The following is a 21,406-nucleotide window of genomic DNA, read 5'->3' on the forward strand; positions in this document are numbered from 1 at the left end:
TGCCGCCTCGTCGACTACACTGCTCCAACACCTGCAACGATAGCTCTTCGCGGAGTTCTCCATGAAGGATCTCGGGCCACTGCACTATTTCCTCGGCATCACAGTCACCCGCAGCGAGCGTGGCTTCTACCTGTGCAACGCAAGTACGCGGAGGAACTGCTCGACCGCGCCAACATGCAGGCCTGCAAGCCCGTGTCCACTCCACCGACGGCGCCCCCGTCTCTGATCCCTCGGAGTACCGCAGTCTCGTTGGCGCTCTCCAATACATGACCATGACGCGGCCCGACATCGCCTATGTCGTCCAGCAGTGCTGCCTCGTCATGCATGACCCGCGTGCTCCTCACCTCGCTCTGGTCAGACGGATACTTCGCTATCTGCGTGGCACCACCACACATGGTCTACACCACCAGCGCTCGTCGCCTCTCGAGCTCGTCGCCTACTCCGACGCCGACTGGGCAGGGTGCCCCGACACGCGCCGGTCCACATCGGGCTACGCCGTCTTCCTCGGTGACTCCTTGGTCTCCTGGTCCTCCAAACGCCAGGCCACGGTGTCCCGTTCGAGCGCCGAAGTGGAGTACCGCGCCGTGGCCAACACCGTTGCTGAGAGCTGCTGGCTGCATCAACTTCTCGGCGAGCTCCACGTACCCCTGGCCAAGGCCAGCATCGTCTTCTGCGACAACATCTCGTCTGTGTACATGGCGGCCAACCCCGTTCACCATCGCCGCACCAAACACATCGAGCTGGACATCCACTTTGTCTGCGAGAAGGTGGCGCTCGGGCAGCTTCGTGTCCTGCATGTGCCCACGCAACAACATTTCGCCGACGTGCTCACCAAAGGGCTGCCCACGGAGGCGTTCGAGGACTTCCGTTCCAGCTTGTGCATCCGGCCACCGGACGCTCAAACTGCGGCAGGGTGTTAACTGACAGTTGTTCTATAGCTCAGTTGTATAGCTCTCCCACGACATGCACGATCACCACGATCTGCAACACGTCGCCCCACTGCGCCATGCGCTCTCTCTGTTGTACTGTAACACCATATATACCCCAAGAGGAATACAGCAGCACCAAAGGTGCATTGCTTCCCCGATCCTCCTTGTTCACAGTTCTAAATTGCAGGATAGGTGCTTATTATAGTTTCTAAGATTGGTATGCATCTATTAGAATCAAGAAATACATGTATACACCAGCAACTAGTGCTCGGGAGGGGGCCCGAGGGGGGGGGGGTGAATTATGCTTATGCGGCGCCATGAATATCTAAATATATATTTTATTGAATATATATGATGCATTTACTTTGGTTTTTCAATAGTCATGGTCAAAAGTTTTAAACTTGACTTGTATCCTACACAAATATTTACTTTGGTTTTTCAGCTGTCGTGGTCAAAAGTTTTAAACTTGACTTGTATTCTAAAAAATATAGTTTCCTAATGTGATCCAGTGTGTTGTTGCGACTAAAAATATATATTTTTAGTCAATCATTTGTACATCTCTAACCTACACGCTCTAGCTATGCTTACTATGTAATTATGAAGTTATTAACTTTCTTGTCATCATTTATAATTAGAACATGACAATGGTTTGATATATACCCTTCTTGACAGAGATCCTAAAAGACGTAAGGCACATAAGCCTAAACAAAACAGTGGTGTACCTTGGGAAAAGATCACTTTGACCCTTGTCTTTCTTCACCAATCAATGAACCAATACTCTTGATGGCCACAGATTGCCCATTCATTTTTTATAAAAGGTGTATTGACCGGGTAACTGACTTTTAGGTCTATTAGGTACTGAGCATTGTAGATGCAACATCGAAGAGCAAAGATGGTTCCTTAAATAGATAAGTTTTTTGGAAAATTCATATGGAGAAAGCTAGAAATCTCACCATGCTACCGAGGTAAAGCATCCGACAACCCAAAAGGGACAACATGATAATCATGGAGGAAAAATGGCAAATGAGACCATGGAAAAAGGAAAGCAGAAAGAGAAACTAATCAACTTAAGAGGAGAAACGGATTTTGCCTTGGCGGACGTTGACCGGTCCATCCCCTTGATCTAGTGCGTCGATTCCAAAACGATTCCAAGTCCAGAACAACAAAGCACGACATATGAAACCAGAGCTGCTGCATAGATAGACAAAGTTGTTGTAAGCCATGTTTTTATTGCAGTTGAGCCCAGAAGGGCTATTAAGCTAAGTTAGAAATTGTAGTCTGAGAGCTCAATATATAAAGTGTTTAGTACATCCAAAGGAAATAGCAGTCACGAAGTATAAATCAAAATTACTAAAGACTAATAAAACCAAGGTATAGTCAACCTACATGATAATTAAGGCCCTGGCTTTGATTAATGTAGCAGCCACGATTAATAGCCATGTCAACAACAGTTTTCCGCTTGATCTCCTAAAGAGCTGGTTCAATGATATACAGAAAATTAGACACATGTGAAAACTGACACCTTTTGAAATTAAAGCGTGGGGTGATCATATTTCACATACATGTAAATTGCTTTCAGATCATCTGGAATCTCGGTGATCTTTTGGACAGACATCTTTGTAGATAGTACTAATTTTCAGGACAGCTGACCAAAAATAAAGTTCAGTAGTCTGTCGATTCGTTTCAAATGATGCAAATAAAAATTGCCGAGTAGGGTGGCTCACCTGCTGCTGTAGGCATTGCTTGGAGGTGCCGGCAGATGCCAGATGGACAGGCTGTGTTGCGAATCAGATCCGGCGCATGCGCAAGCTCGACGGGGAGCTGTGAGAGCTTCGATGTTGCGGCGTCTCACCTCTTCCATGTCCATTCTCATATAATCAAAAGTAGACATGGTAGATCCGAAGCAATGTATCAAAGACATAAATTGAGGGGGAAATGCAAACTGATTAAAGATTGAAGCCGTAAATTTTGTTAGGAAACATGCAACTTAATATTATCAGGAGGCAAACGCCATCATATATACATATGTACAGGGGAGGCCAAAGGCCAGAATGCAAAAGGCCAAAGCACACCATAAATATAACTCTAACACCCCCCTCAAACTCAGGGTGGATCCACAACACTGAGTTTGAAGAGATAAAATCCATGTTGCGCTCTAGTCTGGGCCTTCATGAAGAAGTCCGCCAGCTGTAACTCTGAAAGCACATACTGAAGAGCAATAACATGGTCCTGCACGCCAGCACGCACAAAGAAAGCATCAACACCAATATGCTTGGTAAGCTCATGCTTCACTGGGTCCCGCGCAATACTGATAGCACCTGTACTATCTGACAAGAGTGTAGTAGGTGCGGTAATAGTAACACCAAAATCCTCAAGTAACCAACGTAACCAAGTCACCTCTGTTGTGAGAAGAGCCATAGCTCGCAACTCAGCCTCTGCACTTGAACGGGAAACTGCGGTCTGTTTCTTCGTCTTCCAGGCAATGAGAGAACCACCAAGAAAGACACAGTAAGCAGAAAGTGAACGATGATCCGAAGGATCACTAGCCCAGGTAGCATCCGAATAGGCCTGGAGCTGTAACGAGCTAGAACGAGGAAGGAAGAGACGGTGAGAGATCGTGCCACGAAGATATCGTAGAACATGAAGAAGGTGACTATAATGAACCGAAGTGGGAGAAGAAACAAACTGACTCAGGATATGGACAGGATAGGAGATATCCGGACGAGTGACAGCGAGATAGACAAGACTGCCAACAAGATGACGATAACGAGTCGGATCAGACAAGGGCTCACCATCAGTAGCATGAAGGTGAACATTAAGCTCCATAGGAGTCTCAACAGTGCGCTCATCACTAAGAGCCGCACGAGCAAGAAGATCCTAGATATACTTTTCTTGGGAAATAAAAAAGGCATCAGAGGTGGAGGAAATCTCAATCCCAAGAAAGTAACGAAGTGGACCAAGATCAGACATAGAAAACTGGTCACTAAGACGAGCCTTGACAAAGGCAATGTACTCAAGATCATCGCCGATGATGATCATGTCATCAACATATAGAAGAAGAAGAGTGCGACCACGAGCAGAAAGGTGGACAAACAGCGCTGGATCATGAACACTGGGTGAAAAACCAGCTGCCGCGACAACCGAGGCAAAACGCTCAAACCAGGCACGGGGGGCTTGCTTAAGGCCATAGAGAGAGTGACGAAGACGACAAACCATGCCATCAGGAACTGAATACCCAGGTGGTGGCTGCATATAAACTTCCTCACGCAACTCACCATTAAGAAAAGCATTTTTAACGTCAAGCTGAGACACAGACCAGTGGCGAACAGAGGCCACGGCGAGAAGTGTGCGAACAGTGGTCATATGGGCCACAGGAGCAAATGTCTCATCGTAATCACGACCATGCTCCTGCTGAAAGCCACGAGCCACAAGACGAGCTTTATAACGCTCAAGAGAACCATCAGAGCGAGTCTTAATCTTATAGACCCACTTACAAGTGATGGGGCGAACACGGGGAGGAAGAGAAACCAGATCCCACGTGCCGGTGCGTTCAAGGGCAGCAATCTCCTCTGCCATGGCAAACTGCCATTCAGGATGAACAATAGCATCTCGATAAGAAGTCGGCTCAACAACGGTCGAAAGACCATAGCGAGAAGGAGAATATCGATCAGGGGGTGGACAAGGCCGAGAACGGAGACCATAAGTCGGCTGAGAGGAGGAAGGCGACACATCAGAAGTAGAGGGCACATAAGTAGACTCATCCACAACACGGCGACGACGAGTATAATGGAATGGAAAGGAGGGCACTGGATGTGGAGACGGGGAATGTATCGGTGATGAAGGTGGAGAAGAGGAAGGTATCGGTGATGAAGGTGGTGAGTCATGCGATGAGGGAGGAGAAGAAATCATAGGAGAGGATTGCGTCGGATCTGCAACAGCGAGACGAGGAGTAGGAATACTATTGGGCACAAAGGGAGGTGTATCTGGAAAGGTAAGAAAGGAGATGTCCTCCGTGGAAAAGGCCGAGGAGGATGGACGAGGGTAGTAGGGACGAGACTCATCAAAGGTGACATCCCGGGAAATACGCATCCGATGACCGGTGGGATCCCAACACCGATAGCCCTTATGCTCATCACTGTATCCGAGAAAGACACACTCAACAGACTGAGCGGTCAGTTTGGTGCGTTCACGAGGGGCAAGCAAAACATAGCAAACACAACCAAACAAGCGAAGCGCCGAATAATCAGGAGAACGACCAGAAAGACGCTCAAGAGGAATACCACCCTGTAGAGCAGCAGATGGCTGAATGTTGATGAGATAGGTGGAAGTAGTAATAGCCTCAGCCCAGAAGTGTGGCGGGAGAGAGGCAGCGATCATCATCGCACGTGTCGTCTCAAGAAGGTGATGATGCTTGCGCTCAGCCACACCATTCTGAGCATGAGCACCCGGACAAGAGAACTGAGCAAGAGTACCTTGCTCAGCAAGTAATCCCCGCAGCGCATGGGAGATATACTCACCAGCCGAATCTGCACGAAAAACACGAATAGGAGTAGAAAACTGGTTATGAACCATGGCAGCAAATTTTTTGTAGATAGATAAGACCTCACTACGAGAAGACATGAAATAGATCCAAGTGTACCGAGAAAAATCATCTATAAAGATAATATAGTAGCGATGACCCCCTTTCGAAGCGAAGGGAGCCGGACCCCAAACATCAGAGTGAACAAGATCAAAAGGGCGCTCGGACACTGACTCACTATGAGGATAAGGTAGTTGAATCTGCTTACCAAGCCTACAACCCAGACAATCTAACGAAGCGTTACCGGAGACAGATCCCAGAACACCACGGTGAACCAAAGACGAGAGACGAGAACCACACAAATGGCCAAGACGATGATGCCACTGCTGAAAAGAGCTGGTAGATGCAGCAACAGGGGCTGCGAGACTGGCGGCGGCGGCAGCGGAGGGAAGACGAAGCCAGTCAAGCTCCCAGAGACCATCAGAGCGTCGAGGGCCAGCACCAAGCAGAGCACCCGTGCGACGATCCTGAACAGAACATGAATCAAAGTTAAGAATGACCCTACAACTAGAGTCAACAATCTGACCACCAGATATGAGCTGCATAGTAAGTCGAGGAACATGAGCGACAGAAGGAACATGAAATGAAGAAGTGTTAAGAGTGCCTCGACTAGCTACAGGGAGGGGAGTACCATCAGCTGTAAGAACACGAATAGGAGACTCGACGGGTCGAACGGAGGTCAGAGTAGAAGAATCATAAGTCATATGAAAAGATGCTCCAGTATCAAGAATCCATGGGGATGTACCTGAATGAGTAGAAGGTGGTTTCTCAATGCCAGAAGAGTCAGTCACAGAACCTGCAGAACCAGTCGGTGAATACTCTGAAGCAGCAAGCAGACTTCGGAGCTGCGCAATTTCACGCGCAGACAGGGACACAGCGAAAGAGGTCGAGGTAGGAACACCGGCCGCTTGTAGAGTCGACCGAGAGTAGCGAGTCGATGTAGAACGACCACCGCCACGCGCGGAGGCCGCGAGAGGAGTCGACGTAGAGCGACCACCGCCACGCGCGGAGGCCGCAAGAGGAGTCGATGTAGAGAGATCACCACCGCCCGCGGAAGCTGCAAGAGTCGACGAAGAGCAGCCACCACGACGTGTAAAAGCCGCAAAGGGAGCCGATGAAGAGTGACCACCACCGCCTATAGAAGCGTCGAGAGGAGTCGACACAAAGCAGCCATTGCTATCCAAAAATATCGGAGTAACAGAGTGCAAGGCGTGAGGAGGGGCACCGAGTAAAGATGGAAGGTGCATGTGTGAGCTGATGTTGGATAGACAACCAGCGCCTGAAGACAACGACATAGTACCTTTTTCTTTTTCTTTTTCCTTTTTTTTCTCTCTCTTTTTTTTAACACAGAAAAACGACCAGCAAAATCAGCCAAAAAGCAGCTGAAAGGTAGCGCACAGGCAGGAGGCAGGAAGCCAGCGGGCCGAAACAGCCCGGTCGCAGCCGCCCAGCCAAGCGCCTCGATGAAGGAAGCGGGCGGAAAGCGCCCGATGGAAAGCAGGCGGCGGCCTGATGAGTGCCCAATCTGGAGGCGGCCGGCGACGGGAACCGGCAAACGGCGGCGGGAATCAGGTCGGTGGCGGGCGTCTCGGTCGAGTGTGACGAAATCGGGAGCGCGTCCCGATCTGAGCTGCAGCGGGCAGCAGAAAATCGTCTAGGAGCGGCGACTTGGGGCGGAACCGTCGCCGGCAGCAGAGAACCGGCGAGCAACCGGCAGCAGAGATGGAATCTGGGTGGGAACGAAGATCGTGACCTCCGATAGCAGCTGCTCCGTTTTCCAGTTCGAGATCGATCTCGCACGGACGGGGACGAGAGTAGAGCAGCGGCAGCAGAGAAAACTGCACGCGCAAAGGCAACGGCCAAGCACAGGGATGAGAAGATTTGGAGCAGCAGAGCCGGAAAAGGATGGTCGTCACGACGTGATTGGATCTAGCACGAGTTGCAGCGTGCGAAAAAAGAACTTAAAGCTCTAATACCATGTTAGGAAACATGCAACTTAATATTATTAGGAGGCAAACACCATCATATATACATATGTACAGGGGAGGCCAAAGGCCAGAATGCAAAAGGCCAAAGGACACCATAAATATAATTCTAACAAATTTCACTCCCACAATTTGCAGATTGTAATTGTTTCAGATGAACCAAATGAATATATTTATATAAGGCAAGAGAAAACATCATCATTGATATTCCCTATAGACTTAGGTCTCTGCCAAGAATCACACAAATTCCTTGATGCTCCACAAAATATTGATACCGAAATTGAAGAACGATGCCAAGTAAGGGAAGGACACATGATTGATCTAGTAAAGGTGCACACTTTCAGCCAAGATTAATGTTGCAAGGTAATTGTCTCGGGACCAAAGCAACTTTTTTAGCACAAAGCTCCGATACAAAAAGGGAAAGGAATAACCACAACTGCACTTCCTTCTATCTAAGGTCACATACAACAACAATTTGAACTTATACTGTTATTAGGAAATTGAAACCTTTCTTCAATGTATATTTACCTAGAAAGATTCTCTCTAAACTAAGCCAGCATCCTTCATCAAGGCCACCCAGTTCGGCGGTAAAACCTGAGCACCCAATAAACATGCGAGGAAGCCAGTAATATTAGCCCAAACAAATCGAGCACTTCTCCAATAAAATAGAACTAAATCTCTACTCCCAAAGTCTAACAAACCGAAATCTGATCTAAAAAGCAACACATACTGTAAATTGAAGACCCTATTATGCAGATAAACTTGTGGTTATCCCTACAAAAAAAGCACCATAAACAATTGCAATTTGATAAGCAAACCCTACAGTGCTAAAAAAATCCTACTCTGGAAATTATTGTCTAAAGGTATAACTGAATGAAAAGATGGTTGGTCCATCTTCTGTATAACTGTATGTATAGATGACTTGTACATCTTCTATATCGAAGGTGTATCAATCAGCGGGAAATTAATACTGGCACTATCCCATACCAGGCACAGTCTCTATCAACTGCTCGCGCATCTCAAGTTAGCTATCCATGTTCAATCAGATAGAAATTCAGCAAGGGAGAGGAAGAGAAAGAGAGGCAAGAGACAGAGGAAGAGTGGGAGGGTGAGGAGATTGTCCAGACGCAGCCTGTTGCCCACACATAGCAACAACTCCTCTCCCTCTTTGTCCGTCTCCCTCTCCCCCAACTTCATGCTTGAACAGGAAGTGAGGCCGACCATACCTGGCGGAGCGAAGCCGAGCAAGGATGACGGCGGAGACATCTCAACCTCCTCGTTATCTCTATGGCCCACGCTCCTGGTCCTCCTACCTGGTGATGTCTCGATGGAGTATTTCAGTCTATAATGTACCAAAAAGCAAAGCAATCCATTAGACATATTACTGTATCACTATTTAGTGGCAGGCAACATAGTGGAATGAATCAATTCATCATAGGCACTACGTATTAGCAAATCATGTAGATGCACCTCCCACACCACTTTCTTGTCAGTGCTTTTCAAATTGAACAAAAAGGAAGATCCTAAACTCTAAAACTGAACCGAACCTTTTGATCTCCTTGTCAGATTACACACATGAATATAAACATCCGGCCGATGCATCTAAATACTACTAAACTCTTATCCACGAATAAATTGGAAAGTGAAGCAAGGTATGCTAAAATTCATGTATCAAGTGACATAACTTGAGTGTTTTCGGAACATAAGATCAAAACTGAAGGCCCAATGTGTATCCAACATGAACACACCATCTTTTGGTCCATGGCATAAGCATAGGATAAAAATCTGTGTATCACCATCATGCCTCGATCAACTCAACCTGCGCAGAAAAAACAACAAAAGATCATTTCTGATAAACATAACCGAAATTGGACATTAACATATTTTTAGGAGAATAGCTACACTACCGAAATCAGGGGCTATGCCTACGGCCCAAGGCCGTCGGCATATGCCACAATGCCGTCGGCATAGGCCTATGCCTACGGCTGCCGTCGGCATACCCCCGTCGGCATAGAATACGTCAGCGTATTCTGTCAGGCCGTCGGCATACTAAAGCCGTCGGCATAGCTGTCTATGCTGACGGCTTCCGTACAGCCGTCGGCATAGTTTCACCGTCGGCAAAAAAAGAACAAGACGGCAGCTGACGGCGCCGTCGCTAAGTAAAACCAACCAGGAGCTGCCACATGGCAAAACTATGCCTACGGCTTTGCCGTCGGCATAGATTTGCCACGTGGCAGTTCATGGTTGCTCCTGGCCGAGGACTATGCCTACGGCAAAGCCGTCGGCATAGATCATCTATGCCTACGGCAGCCAGGAGCTACCACATGGCATGAATTATTTCTACACACCACTAACACTGCAAGCAAATACAGCAATGCATATGCATAATCAAGTCAGTGTTTCCTTCATAATTATATAGAAATAAATAGAAAGTTCACATGGAAGCTGCTGGCACAAACATTTTTTCATATTAACAGAAATAGGCAAATTCATGTTAAAGAAGCAGTGCCTTTCTCAATATACATAGAAAACCTATCATAGCAGATCAACTCTGCATCCGGCCGCAAACCCCCATAACTAATATTTTGAACATAAGGGATTTTCTTGGCCATGTAGCAACAAGATCCTCGGTTAATATACAAAATGAGAAACATACTTCATGATATCTTTCCTGGAGAAATATCAAATTACGTGTGGTTTGCGTGCAGAAAATAGAGTTTACTAACAAATCAATGGAAAAGATGAACTATACTCAAATGTGAATAAGGTAGCAGTGGGCATTGATGGCAAGAAAGGGATAGTTCGTGACCTTTAGGAACAAAATGGAGCTAAAAGAAATAGAATTATTGAAGCTGACAAGTTGAACACCGATATGATATATGTATTTTAATATAGGTTCTGAAGTGTTAGATGAAAGCTCACCAAACTATCTCAGTCTCTGCAACTTGATTGCATAATGTTTCAGATCCCACAACTTGAATGTGATAATGCAAATAAACAAAATCATAATTAGACCATCCAGGAAGTTAAATAGGCAAATGTCCAACAATAAACTTGGAAAGATATCATCAAAATCCAAGTGAGCAGACTCTAAAGCAAATTCAATGTACTTCTTGGAGAACAAAGGGCTCGGAATGACTTCACTGACTAATTCATCATCAGTTGTTGGCTCCTCTCCAGCCTGTGAGGAGGCCATCCAGCTTAAAAGCCCAAGTGCTTCAGAATCTACATGCTACAAAAGAAAGTGACAAGAGGCGCTTTATTTATCAGGAGAAAGTAAAAAACACATTCAAATCGAAAGCATGATATGCAAATGTAGCCAGACAAAATGCACATACATAATCCCAAGACGGGAAATATCAGAACCCACATCTAAAATGATTGGCAAGATCAAACAGTGACCCTGTACTGGCATCCTCTACCATCTGAAGTACTCACTTCATACCAGACCTAAAATTATCTTCCACCCTCTCGAATTTTACCATTAATGTGCTTGTCAGGCATTTATTCTTGGACCACCAGGAGCACCATCTACCAATAGCCAGAAGCCAAACAATGCAGTTCTTCATCTTACAACTATTTTAGGTACATTATATAGGTTGGGAAAATTGGTTCGGCATGTTTCTTATTTATAAACTGCTTTGGATAACACTACAAACTGACCCAATAATATATGCATAACTTAGATCAAGCCATAACCAGATAACTAAGATCTGAGAACTACCTTTTCATGTTGGTCAAATGACTGAGATGTTCTTTGAGCAGAATTATCACTACCAATATTTTCGCAGCAGTCATTTTGTGAGAATGTGATAGTCCCAATAACATCGGTCAATGATTTAAAGCACCTCTCAAGATTTTTAGATGCTTCAACGGCAGAATCTTTGTGTTGGGACCCCTCCTCTTTTGGATCCAACGCAGAAAGAGCACTCTCATACTTAATACCATGAAGAAAACTTTTAAGAACAGCATCCCACGGTGGTCGACCAATATCAGCAGGTTTTGTTTCGTCTAGTAGTCTTAAGTGCTCAAGTTCCTAAGCAAAGCAGGTATGAGAGGTTTACCAATAAGTAAATCATGAGAAAACGAATGTAAAGCCAGATCTGCCTCTCCATATGAATGAACACCAAACCAAATCGCTAGGAAGTTTCTGAAATCTCTAGCTCCAGATTCTTTAGGGAGGGAGAGAGAGGGGGGAGGGGGAGAGAGATGTACCTGGAGGTCTAGCAGGCGCGGTGGGAGAGCCTGGTGAGCCCGACCGCCGCCGCTACTGATGGCTCCGCACTTGTGGTAGCCGGTTGCAACGACGCGCACCACCTGTCCTCCTCCCGTTGACGCGCCAGCCGTGGCAAGGGCGCGCTCCGGTTGACCTCCTCCCGTCACCTCGCCTGGCATCTTCCCATTGAGCGCGCAACAGCGCCCTCCTCGGGGAAGAGCAGCTCCACCTTCCTCTCCTCCCGTCGCGCGAGGTGACTGGGAAGAGGCAGTGCGAGCAGCAGATCCTCGATGGCGAGCGGCAGAGAGAGGCGAACGACGGGAAGGGGGACGAACGGTGGTGAGAGCAGGAGCCGTGAGGCTGGTGGCTAGGGTTAGGGTTTGGAGAGGAGAGAGAGAGAGAGAGGAGGCGGGAGGAAGAGGAGAGGGGCGGCGTGACGTCGTGGTAGGTGCCCGGGCGAGTGGCGACGGTGGCGGCGGCGGCAAGGAGAGAGAGGGAGGCAGGCGCGGGAGGGAGAGAGAGAGGCTGGCGCAGGAGGGAGAGAGGGAGGCGATTGGGCAGCGGGGATTGGAGGAGACAGGGAGGGGATTGGGCAACGGCGCACAGACGAATGAGAGCACGAACGAATGGGCCGCCGCCCTCCCCCACCCCATAGCCGCACGAGCCAACCGCTACACGCCACGCACGACCCTGTCAGCGAATAGACCAAAATACCCTCGGCGGGGGCAGGGTATTACGTGCGGTGGCACGAGATCTTTCCCCCGCCGATGCGCGCGACGAGACGACCGGGCCATATCCAAGCCACGGTCGCTGACAACCGAGGCCCACCTGCAAGCGGACCCACATGTCAGGGACTTCGGACCGAAAAAACGTAGTAAAAAACGAGCGCTGGGAGGCGTTAGAGGCGGTTACTATTCATTCCAGCAGTAACTTATTTTGATCCGACGGCCCAAATTCCTCAAGATCTTGATCCAACGGACGAAAACGCATCAAAAGAACCGATCCAACGGCCCAGAATCACTGATCTCTGAGGAGGCCTGTAGAGACCTTCTTCTCTTATTTCTGGATTGGTGGCGCTACCTATGAGATATATGTCTTACTAGATCATTAGAGGCGCGCGTTGCTGCATCCGTCCATTTTGACAATATAAGGACAGGAAGTTTTCCAAATATATAGAAAATTGATTGCTGAGTTGGAAGATAATTCTATTTTCGTTGAAGCCAGATTTTTCCATCTCAATTTTTTGCAGGCATGCTTATGAGATAGCATATGTCGACAGGAACAAAGTAAAAAGCCAAATTTACGTTCTCATAAATGAACTATAGTATGAGAGAGGATTATCTCATATCAAGCTCTTGTTCTCACATTTCCACACTATCAGCATTTTTGCACATACATAGGCAGGCACAAATAAAAAATGTTAATCTGGCGAACATCTATCAGTTTGCCAGCATATGATTAGACATATAGAGCAAGAAGATTGAAAAGCTTTCATCAACATCACATGGATTTTGCAACCACCAATAGCAAGAAGATTGAAAATATGGCTTTCCAATCTGGCTCTTTGAGCAAGTATTGCTACACCATCTAAGTGCTACTTGTGACATGTTGTTGACTAAGCCTGAAAGTACCATTGTTATTTCAGAAATAGGGAAATCGACAACACTACGTAAACTCTAGCCTACCTTACATCAGCGAACTCGATGACTGCAAACTTCTGAATAGAGTGGGGATGACGATTTGACCACATATTCTGCAATAGACAATCTTAAAGACAGAGAGGAAATTTAGTATTTACATATTTGCAAATTTCCAACACCACATCTAACAATACAGCGCAGAGAATTGCATTACAATTTACTATCATACACATAACCTGGAAATGACTAAAATTAGCATACTACACACATTCAGTTGTTCGGTCAATTCTTGTGTACACTGATTTAATGCTTATTGACCAAAAATACCAGTCTTACACAAGTGGGGCCAAGGAATATATATGAAAACATAAATAATGGTTAAAATTAGGGTAGCTGCTGAAGCTTATGGTAAAATATTTACCATGACTCCATGAGTACACTTAACTACCACAAAGGGTCATCACATGCAATAAGTATCTTTCAGTATTGAATTCATGATATAAAAACAATTAGCATTTTATGTTCGTTCGGAGCAGATTTGAAGATCACCAGAATGAGCTGCTGAAGCTTATGGTAAAATATTTACTATGACTCCATGAGTAGACTGAACTACCATAGGGGTCATCACATACAATAAGTATATTTCAGTATTGAATTCATGATAAAAAAATCAGAATTTTATGTTTGTTCGCAGCAGACTTGAAGATAACCAAAATGAATGAACAATAAATTTCTGGACATAGATGTAAATTGTGCAATAAGAATTCATGTTACAGGAAGGAGAGTGGCTAACCTTGATGTTGACATGTAATATTTGTAGTCAAATAGTATAAACTCACAAACTCTTGCATGGTTTGTTTGAGGCAGTTGTCATATTACGGTATAAACCAAAGAGGTGAATTTTGAGAGGAATAATGTTATACACATGGCAAATTCTTTAGTACAACACATCACATTAAGCCGTCCGTGCGTAGAGCAGAACTGGCCAATACCATTCAATCCTCTGCCGTACAAAGTTCGGACGCAACCTGCCATACTCGCATTCGTTCCGTGTGGCCAGAAATAACAAAATATGGAGAGAAGAGCCTAAGATGTACTTGTTGCACGTGAAAGGAAGGAGCAAAAGGAATCACCAGGAAACATGATAATCTATCTAGGATCCATGGATGCTGCAGTTGATGTGAAGAGTGGTCGGCCTTCGCTTTTCTGGCGTGAAAGACATACAGAAGATCATTTGACCAAAAGTCATATGTTCAAATATTAGAGATCAACCTTCACGCTTTCTTCTCTTTTCCCAATAAGAGATTAACGGATCTGGGAGCATCTGGGTGCGATGGATGGCGACGAAATCTAACGATACCTGCAGACAAAACAACAGACGTGAAGGGAGGGTGGAAGCATGACGGCCCTCTTCCTCGCCTGGGGACGCCGGTTCTACCAGCACTGCCGCAAATCGTGGTGGACTCTGCCGTTTGAGTTCAAGATCGGCGGAGGGGGAAGCGCCGTTACCATGGTGCTCATCCAGATCGCCGGGAACGTGGTGGTTCTCCATCTCTTATCCAGATCGCCGAGAACGTGGTGGTTCGCCGTTGTCGTCGGGGAAGCCACCGCGGTCGCGCCATCAGCCGTCATCATCTCCTCCATTAGGGTTCACGAGGCGTGGCATTTTTTTTCTTTTCGGGATATCAAGGCACTGCGTCAAATGAAATAGAGGACTACGTGGGCTTCTTGCGGGTGTTGGCCCAATAAACCAGAATGCTACGATTTGGCCACCGGAATAGCTGCTCACAGGACAACCAGCCCACTTAGCGGGAAACCATGAGATTCCTTAGCAAATCGGACGGCCACAGATGATCGGTAACTAATCTGACGGCCAAAATTGCTAAGTGCGTGAGAGGGCTCCGTTTAGGCTCGGTTATACTGTCCTTAACTAGATCATTGATGGCGCGCGTTGCTGCGCCCGTCCTTTTTTCCAAGAGATTGGTAGTAATTCCCACAAATATATGGAGGTAATAAAGGGACTTCATATTTCTATTATTTCAAAAATAACAACGCAACCATTCAATTTATTTTGAAGCAACAATACACATATTTGGGAGACATATATGGTCATATGAAATTGATAAACATGACACAAATTTCTCAATCCAATACTTGCTGGAACAAACTGAATCTTCGAAAATAACAAAATCTGAAGGAAATCATTTAATAAACAAACTACTTGGGGTGACATTTGGTTCAAGCTATAATAAAAGAAAAAAGAAAATATAAAGCAATTTGATAATAAATATGCATGAAAGGTAGCTTCCAAACAACCAATTTATTGAAGGGTAAGTCTTGTTTATGTGTTACAAACATTCTAGTTATAAATCTGTAGGGGTGACATTTTGGCCGGATACGTGTTTACTTAGAAAAAGGATAAAAATGAAATCTAGTAGATCCATGGCCATGCTAAAAACTAAATATGCATTGGTAATGGGAGTGAGATCCTCTCGTGGAAATCGGAAATATAACGCAGGAAGTAAAACCAAATTCCAACTTGATCATGGCCTCAACAACCTTCCAGTATCGGTGAAGCAAACACGTAAACAATATTTCTATCGAAGTACCAAGGAGCACTGCTATATAAAATAGGAGGGGCAATTGAAAGAGTTGTATACACACAAGTTAAATTGTGTAAAGTTTTTTAAACATCTCTTCAATCTATGGAAATAAGATTGCTAGTTTGTTGAGCTTTCTTTATGATGGACTTGTTTCGAATTACCATATATTTACTTTTTTATGTCAAGGAAATATATCTTTGTAAATCTTGGAATGGACATCAACTATTGTGAAAAGGCATAATGGTTGCTTTGTGATGTCTATGATTCTAAGAAGCCAAGTGGTTGTGTTGTGTTATAACTGCAGACAAAAAAAATACTTACCATTCATACCCACGTCTAGTGGACACCTCAAGAACGATTACACTGTAAATCAACTCCAGTACTTCTCAAATGAACAAATCAGCTCAGGTGTTCACATTTAAAAAAATGTTCTTGAATTTTACCTTTGCTTTTTCGAAAGGATATATACTAACAAGACAACTCAATGTGTATGCTCCCAAGATAGAACCAACAAAGAGTATCAGAACATGAAAGTCACCGTTGGATAGTGATATATAGCTCCCCCTGATAAACATTAAAAAACAACACTTTTCATATATGTTGCTGCTGCAGAAATTATGTGCTTCAGCCAGTAGTTCTCTAAGTAAAAAGCGGTTTATGTTCTTTATGTGCTAGTTGCAAAATAATAAACACAACCTGGTACCTGATTCATAACAAGGTTGACTAAATTCAGTGTTGTTAGCTAGCTAACTGTCGTAGAATCAAATGTAATTGTTGTTTTATGGCGTTTATTAGTAAAAAATAATACTATTTGCATATTAGTAAAGATATTTCATTCAAAATTTTGTGCTAAACTGAACGGCAATATAACCCCCAATCAAGTAACATACCTAATGTATAGCATTTTGTGAGATACATCCAAGAAGGGTGTGCTAACTGTCCCCATTATTCTGCACTGATGCACAAGCGCAAAGAGATGTTCCTCCCAATAAACATCCTCGCAATGGTACCCTAGCAGTGTTAATGGTGTGCTTAAACCAGATTAACTTAGAGAATCTGCATAGACCAATTTACTTGACATCAATGTTGGAAGATCAATTCAACAAACAGTAAAATTTTACAAGAGAAGTAGCAGTGGCTATATATAGAGAGCAAATACTTACCTCCAGGTCGCCAGAATCACTATGGGATGTTACAAATGAACTGGACGTGATAGAGATGCCACTGACCATTGGGGAATTCTGTGCTCACCGACTTTGTTCAGTAGTCCATTAGCTGCCTCTGCTTGGATTTGAGCTCCTCTGATGGCTTGAGGGATTCAGAAAGAGAGAAAATGAGAGAGCAACATCAATGTCAATATGTCGATGCCATGGTGGCCTTTGATCCATCCTTTTTCACATTTTGGCTCGCAAGTGCAGTAACAATTTGATCACTAAAAGATTCTGCAGAGAAAAAAAATTAACATGGTCGGTTAAGCAAAATTTCTTGTGTAAATCAAACATGATAATAGTATTGCACTCAATTTCATGATCAATTGAAAAGATAAATAGTTAGTGTGATATCCAGTACCTCACTTTGGCTGCTTGCAAATTACATATGGAGTTGCAACAACTCAGTCGTAAACGACGGCATGGCCTAATATATTCATATGTACTGCTATGCTTAATGCAAACTAAAATGTTCAAGGATTCTAGACTTACCTGGAAGCCAAATCCATGCTAAATCAATTCACGAGATCAATCAAGAACTGCCTCTGCACAAGAAAAATTCAAAAGTAGTAGCACCTTGAGCTTGCAATCGGTGGAAGATTAAAATGCTGCAAAGCATCTAAATATTCAATGATCGTGGAATTGGAACTGCAGCGCTTCATTGCATACTTATATCTATATTGTATCCACATAATTAGCTGCTTTTAAAACCAAGATCTGACCATTGAGCAGTTTTATGCACTGGATCTTCCTTGAAATAATGCAACAAAGAATGTACGACAAAGCTAGCTAGCCTTCAACGTACCATCAAAGATGTATGAGCCTGCTAACTTGTATGTAATATTCGTGGACTATTTAACAAGTTCAGTACAGTCACTCGCGGGTCCCAAAGCACAACAATTTGATTACACAATATCAGTTCTGGACCTCTTGGTATAATCTCAGATTGGAAACTACAGGCATTCTTCCCCACCGGCGGGAGCAATTGCCCTTCATGCCACGGCCGGTGTTTGGGATGGGCTCTGTTCTGCAGATCGCGATGGCGTACCTAGAGGAGGAGGGGTCTGATCGCCGGCAGAGGTCGGAGACGGGGAGTGGAGCGCCGTACCCATCGCCATAGCCGATGGGAACAATCGGCGGCGTCATCACCATCGCCGTGGTGGAGCAGAGAGGGGAGGTAGAGGAGTGGTCGGAGATTAAGGCAGGGGAGGACGTCGAGCCTTGATGTTTGGATCGATCCGTCGCCCGCCATGTTTGTCACCGGTCATGGGGATCGGATGGGAGAGGCGGACGAACAGAGAATAGGAAGGGGCAACCTGCGTGGGTGAGAAAAAGGATATTGGTGTGGGAAGGAAACGCTTGATGACCGTCCGTCCAAGATCGGACGTTCCTTCATGCAAGCGAAGGAGAGGGCCTCGATTTGGTTTCGGGAGTAGCTGGCCGTCGGACAGTCGGCCCAGGAGCAGCCCACGTGCGACAGGAGCAGTATCGGACGACCAGCAATGATCGAGCAATGAAATCCGACGGCCACAAACACGAATCGCTGAGAGAGCTCGCTTTAGGTGCGGTTATACTGTCCTTAATTGGGCAAGCGACTTTTTGCCTCGTGGGAGGGCTGCACTGGAATGACTCTAACTTTTACATACGACTTTGGATTGAGACGATTGCTATATCAAAACCGACCATTTCGACAAGACGAAGACAATTTGTGTAGAAAGTTTTCTCATTTGAGGCCGTCCTTGAGGCATAATCGGCCAAACAGTGCTCTGGATACAAAATCTTAGTATTGCGAACACAACTTTGATCTTCGAGATGAGATCGGATGGCGATGGCCCAAACTTCAAAGATGTTCATATAAACAATACATAACTTTTTCATGTAGATCACTTCTTCATTTGAGGCCATCTTAATTAAGTTCTTAACCGTGCCAAAATCTGGTGTGAACACATGCCTCCCTGTTTTTTTGGCAAAAGTTGTGTGCCGAAAAATAACTTGCACGAAGTTTGTTCTAAGGACGATGGCAACAATCCATCGGCCATTTGTATGTGCTTAGGGCGATAAGTATATATCGGCCATCTATATGCTTAGCGCGATAATTATATATCGGCCATTTCCCATTGCTTACTTGAACTTTGTTGATGCGAACTTGGGTGGGATTTCCTCAACTCATTGCTTAGTTTTAAAACACTCGAAAAGAATAGCATCAATAGTCCGGCAATAAAATTGTATATACCAATGTGCATCGCAAAGTCTTTCGCCGAACCATCGTGTCCACCCCGTCGCTAGGATCTTACAGATAATCAATAATGAGCTTTCTTTCGCCTGTATAAAAATTGCATTAGTGCCCGAAGTGATGAGCTCCAATTAGGCCACTTCGGCCTTACCTACATTGGTGAGAATAAGCATCGGCTATTGATAGATATATGCAATACACCATGATCAGCATAGTAGCCGGATGCTTGCTGTGCAACTCGTTTTCTCTTTAATTGTCATGTCTAGATATATGAGAAGTATTAAAACAATCCAAGGTAAATTTTACATCTAGACATACCCTAAAATAAATTATAAGTGATTCGTCAAAACGTTGATAACCCTTGGATATTTGTTGCACTTCTCATAACGAATCACCGAATGCCTCAATATGTGTAGCACCTATGGCAACCAAAGGCTTGTCTCGCTTTCCAATCGAACTAAGGACAATGTTCAGAAACTACACCGTGTTGGGGAACGTAGTATTTCAAAAAATATCCTACGATCACGCAAGATCTATCTAGTAGAAGCATAGCAACGAGCGGGGAGAGTGTGTCCACGTACTCTCGTAGACCGAAAGCGAAAGCGTTTAGTAACGCGGTTGATGTAGTCGAACGTCTTCATGATTCAACCGATCCAAGCACCGAACGTACAGCACCTCCGTGTTCAGCACACGTTCAGCTCGATGACGGCCCTCGTACTCCTGATCCAGTTGAGGCTGAGGGAGATTTCCGTCAGCATGACGGCGTCGCGATGGTGATGATGAAGTTACCGGCGCAGGGCTTCGCCTAAGCACTACGACAATATGACCGAGGTGTGTAACTGTGGAGGGGGCACCGCACACGGCTAAGATAAAACTTGGTGTGCCTTTGGGGTGCCACCCTCCCACGCATATAAAGGAGGGGGAAAAGAGGTGGCCGGCCCAAGGGGGGCGCACCAGGTGTGGGCAGTCCTACTAGGATTCTCTAGTCCAAGTAGGCTTCCCCTCCTCTTTCCTTTTTCGGAGTAGCAAAGGCGGGAGGAGAGGGAGAGTAGGAGAGGGAAAGGGGGGGGGGTGCCGCCCCCGCCCCTTGTCCAATTCGGACTCGCAAAGGGGGGGCACCTCCTGGCCGGCCCTCTTTCTTCTCCACTAAGGCCCATGATGGCCCATTAACTTCCCGAGGGGGGGTGAGGGAGTCCTGGATTAGGGGGTATCCGGACAGCCGGACTGTTGGACTATGAAGATACAAGATTGAAGACTTCGTCCCATGTCCAGATGGGACTCTCCTTGGCGTGGAAGGCAAGCTTGGCGATACGAATATGTAGATCTCCTCCCATTTGTAACCGACTCTTTGTAACCCTAGCCCCCTCCGGTGTCTATATAAACCAGAGGGTTTAGTCCGTAGGACAACAACAATCATACCATAGGCTAGCTTCTAGGGTTTAGCCTCTACGATCTCGTGGTAGATCAACTCTTGTAATACTCATATCATCAAGATCAATCAAGCAGGAAGTAGGGTATTACCTCCATCGAGAGGCCCGAACCTGGGTAAACATCGTGTCCCCCGCCTCCTGTTACCATCCGCCTTAAACGCACAGTTCGGGACCCCCTAGCCGAGATCCGCCAGTTTTGACACCGACATTGGTGCTTTCATTGAGAGTTCCACTGTGCCGTCACCATAAGGCTTGATGGCTCCTTCGATCATCGGTAATGATGTGGTCCAGGGTGAGGTTTTCCTCCCCGGACAGATCTTCATATTCGGCGGCTTCGCACTGCGGGCCAACTCGCTTGGCCATCTGGAGCAGATCGAGAGCTACGCCCCTGGCCACCAGGTCAGGTTCGGAAACTTGAATTATATTGCCGACATCCGCGGAGACTTGATCTTCGACGGATTCGAGCCCTTGCCAGGTGCGCCGCACGATCACGACGAGCATGATATAGCTCTGCCGTCGGACGGTGTTCGGGAGATCACACCTACAACCACTCCGTCCCTCGATCCGGAGCAAATTGCGCCAT

General features: G+C 45.8%; 1 protein-coding gene and 1 long non-coding RNA gene across 27 annotated transcripts; both read right to left on the reverse strand.

The window, feature by feature from the left end:
- Window positions 1–1,353: 1,353 nt before the first annotated feature.
- Window positions 1,354–12,327, reverse strand: LOC125524585 (uncharacterized). 26 transcript variants are annotated; one of them, XR_015609700.1, is made up of 10 exons: window positions 11,709–12,327; window positions 11,218–11,529; window positions 10,416–10,725; window positions 8,720–9,312; window positions 8,224–8,267; window positions 8,022–8,087; window positions 2,654–5,975; window positions 2,492–2,574; window positions 2,316–2,404; window positions 1,355–2,120 (listed from the first exon to the last, which is right to left on the reverse strand). XR_015609700.1 is itself a non-coding variant. In XM_087531745.1 (5 exons), the coding sequence occupies exons 1-4, from the start codon at window positions 11,886–11,888 to the stop codon at window positions 10,420–10,422; spliced, it is 624 nt and encodes a 207-aa protein (XP_087387871.1). In that variant the 5' UTR covers window positions 11,889–12,327; the 3' UTR covers window positions 7,792–9,312; window positions 10,416–10,419. The 26 variants fall into 26 exon arrangements, 5 of the variants coding, with proteins under 5 accessions (XP_087387871.1, XP_087387870.1, XP_087387872.1 ...); XR_015609705.1 differs by lacking the exon at window positions 8,224–8,267 and having other exon boundaries at window positions 1,354–2,120; XR_015609699.1 differs by having other exon boundaries at window positions 1,362–2,120; window positions 8,022–9,312.
- A 917-nt stretch (window positions 12,328–13,244) lies between these two features.
- On the reverse strand, window positions 13,245–18,443 carry LOC147962309 (uncharacterized). The gene is made up of 6 exons (XR_015611788.1): window positions 18,209–18,443; window positions 17,653–17,705; window positions 17,116–17,394; window positions 16,843–17,008; window positions 13,395–16,516; window positions 13,245–13,330 (listed from the first exon to the last, which is right to left on the reverse strand). It is a non-coding gene; the product is annotated as an uncharacterized LOC147962309 (long non-coding RNA).
- Between the last annotated feature and the right edge of the window lie 2,963 nt (window positions 18,444–21,406).

Source organism: Triticum urartu, chromosome 7A (assembly GCF_056163025.1).
Source record: "Triticum urartu cultivar PI428250 chromosome 7A, HENAU_Tu73, whole genome shotgun sequence".
Taxonomy (NCBI): domain Eukaryota; kingdom Viridiplantae; phylum Streptophyta; class Magnoliopsida; order Poales; family Poaceae; genus Triticum; species Triticum urartu.

Bases quoted from the DNA above. Each gene is read 5' to 3' on its own strand.
- LOC125524585 (XM_087531742.1), bottom strand. From the start codon at position 11,888: ATGCCAGGCGAGGTGACGGGAGGAGGTCAACCGGAGCGCGCCCTTGCC. The intron at 11,530-11,708 runs GTACATCTCTCT...TGCTTTGCTTAG, and splicing joins CGCGCCTGCTAGACCTCCAG to GAACTTGAGCACTTAAGACT. The intron at 10,726-11,217 runs GTAGTTCTCAGA...TTTCTTTTGTAG, and splicing joins CATTTGACCAACATGAAAAG to CATGTAGATTCTGAAGCACT.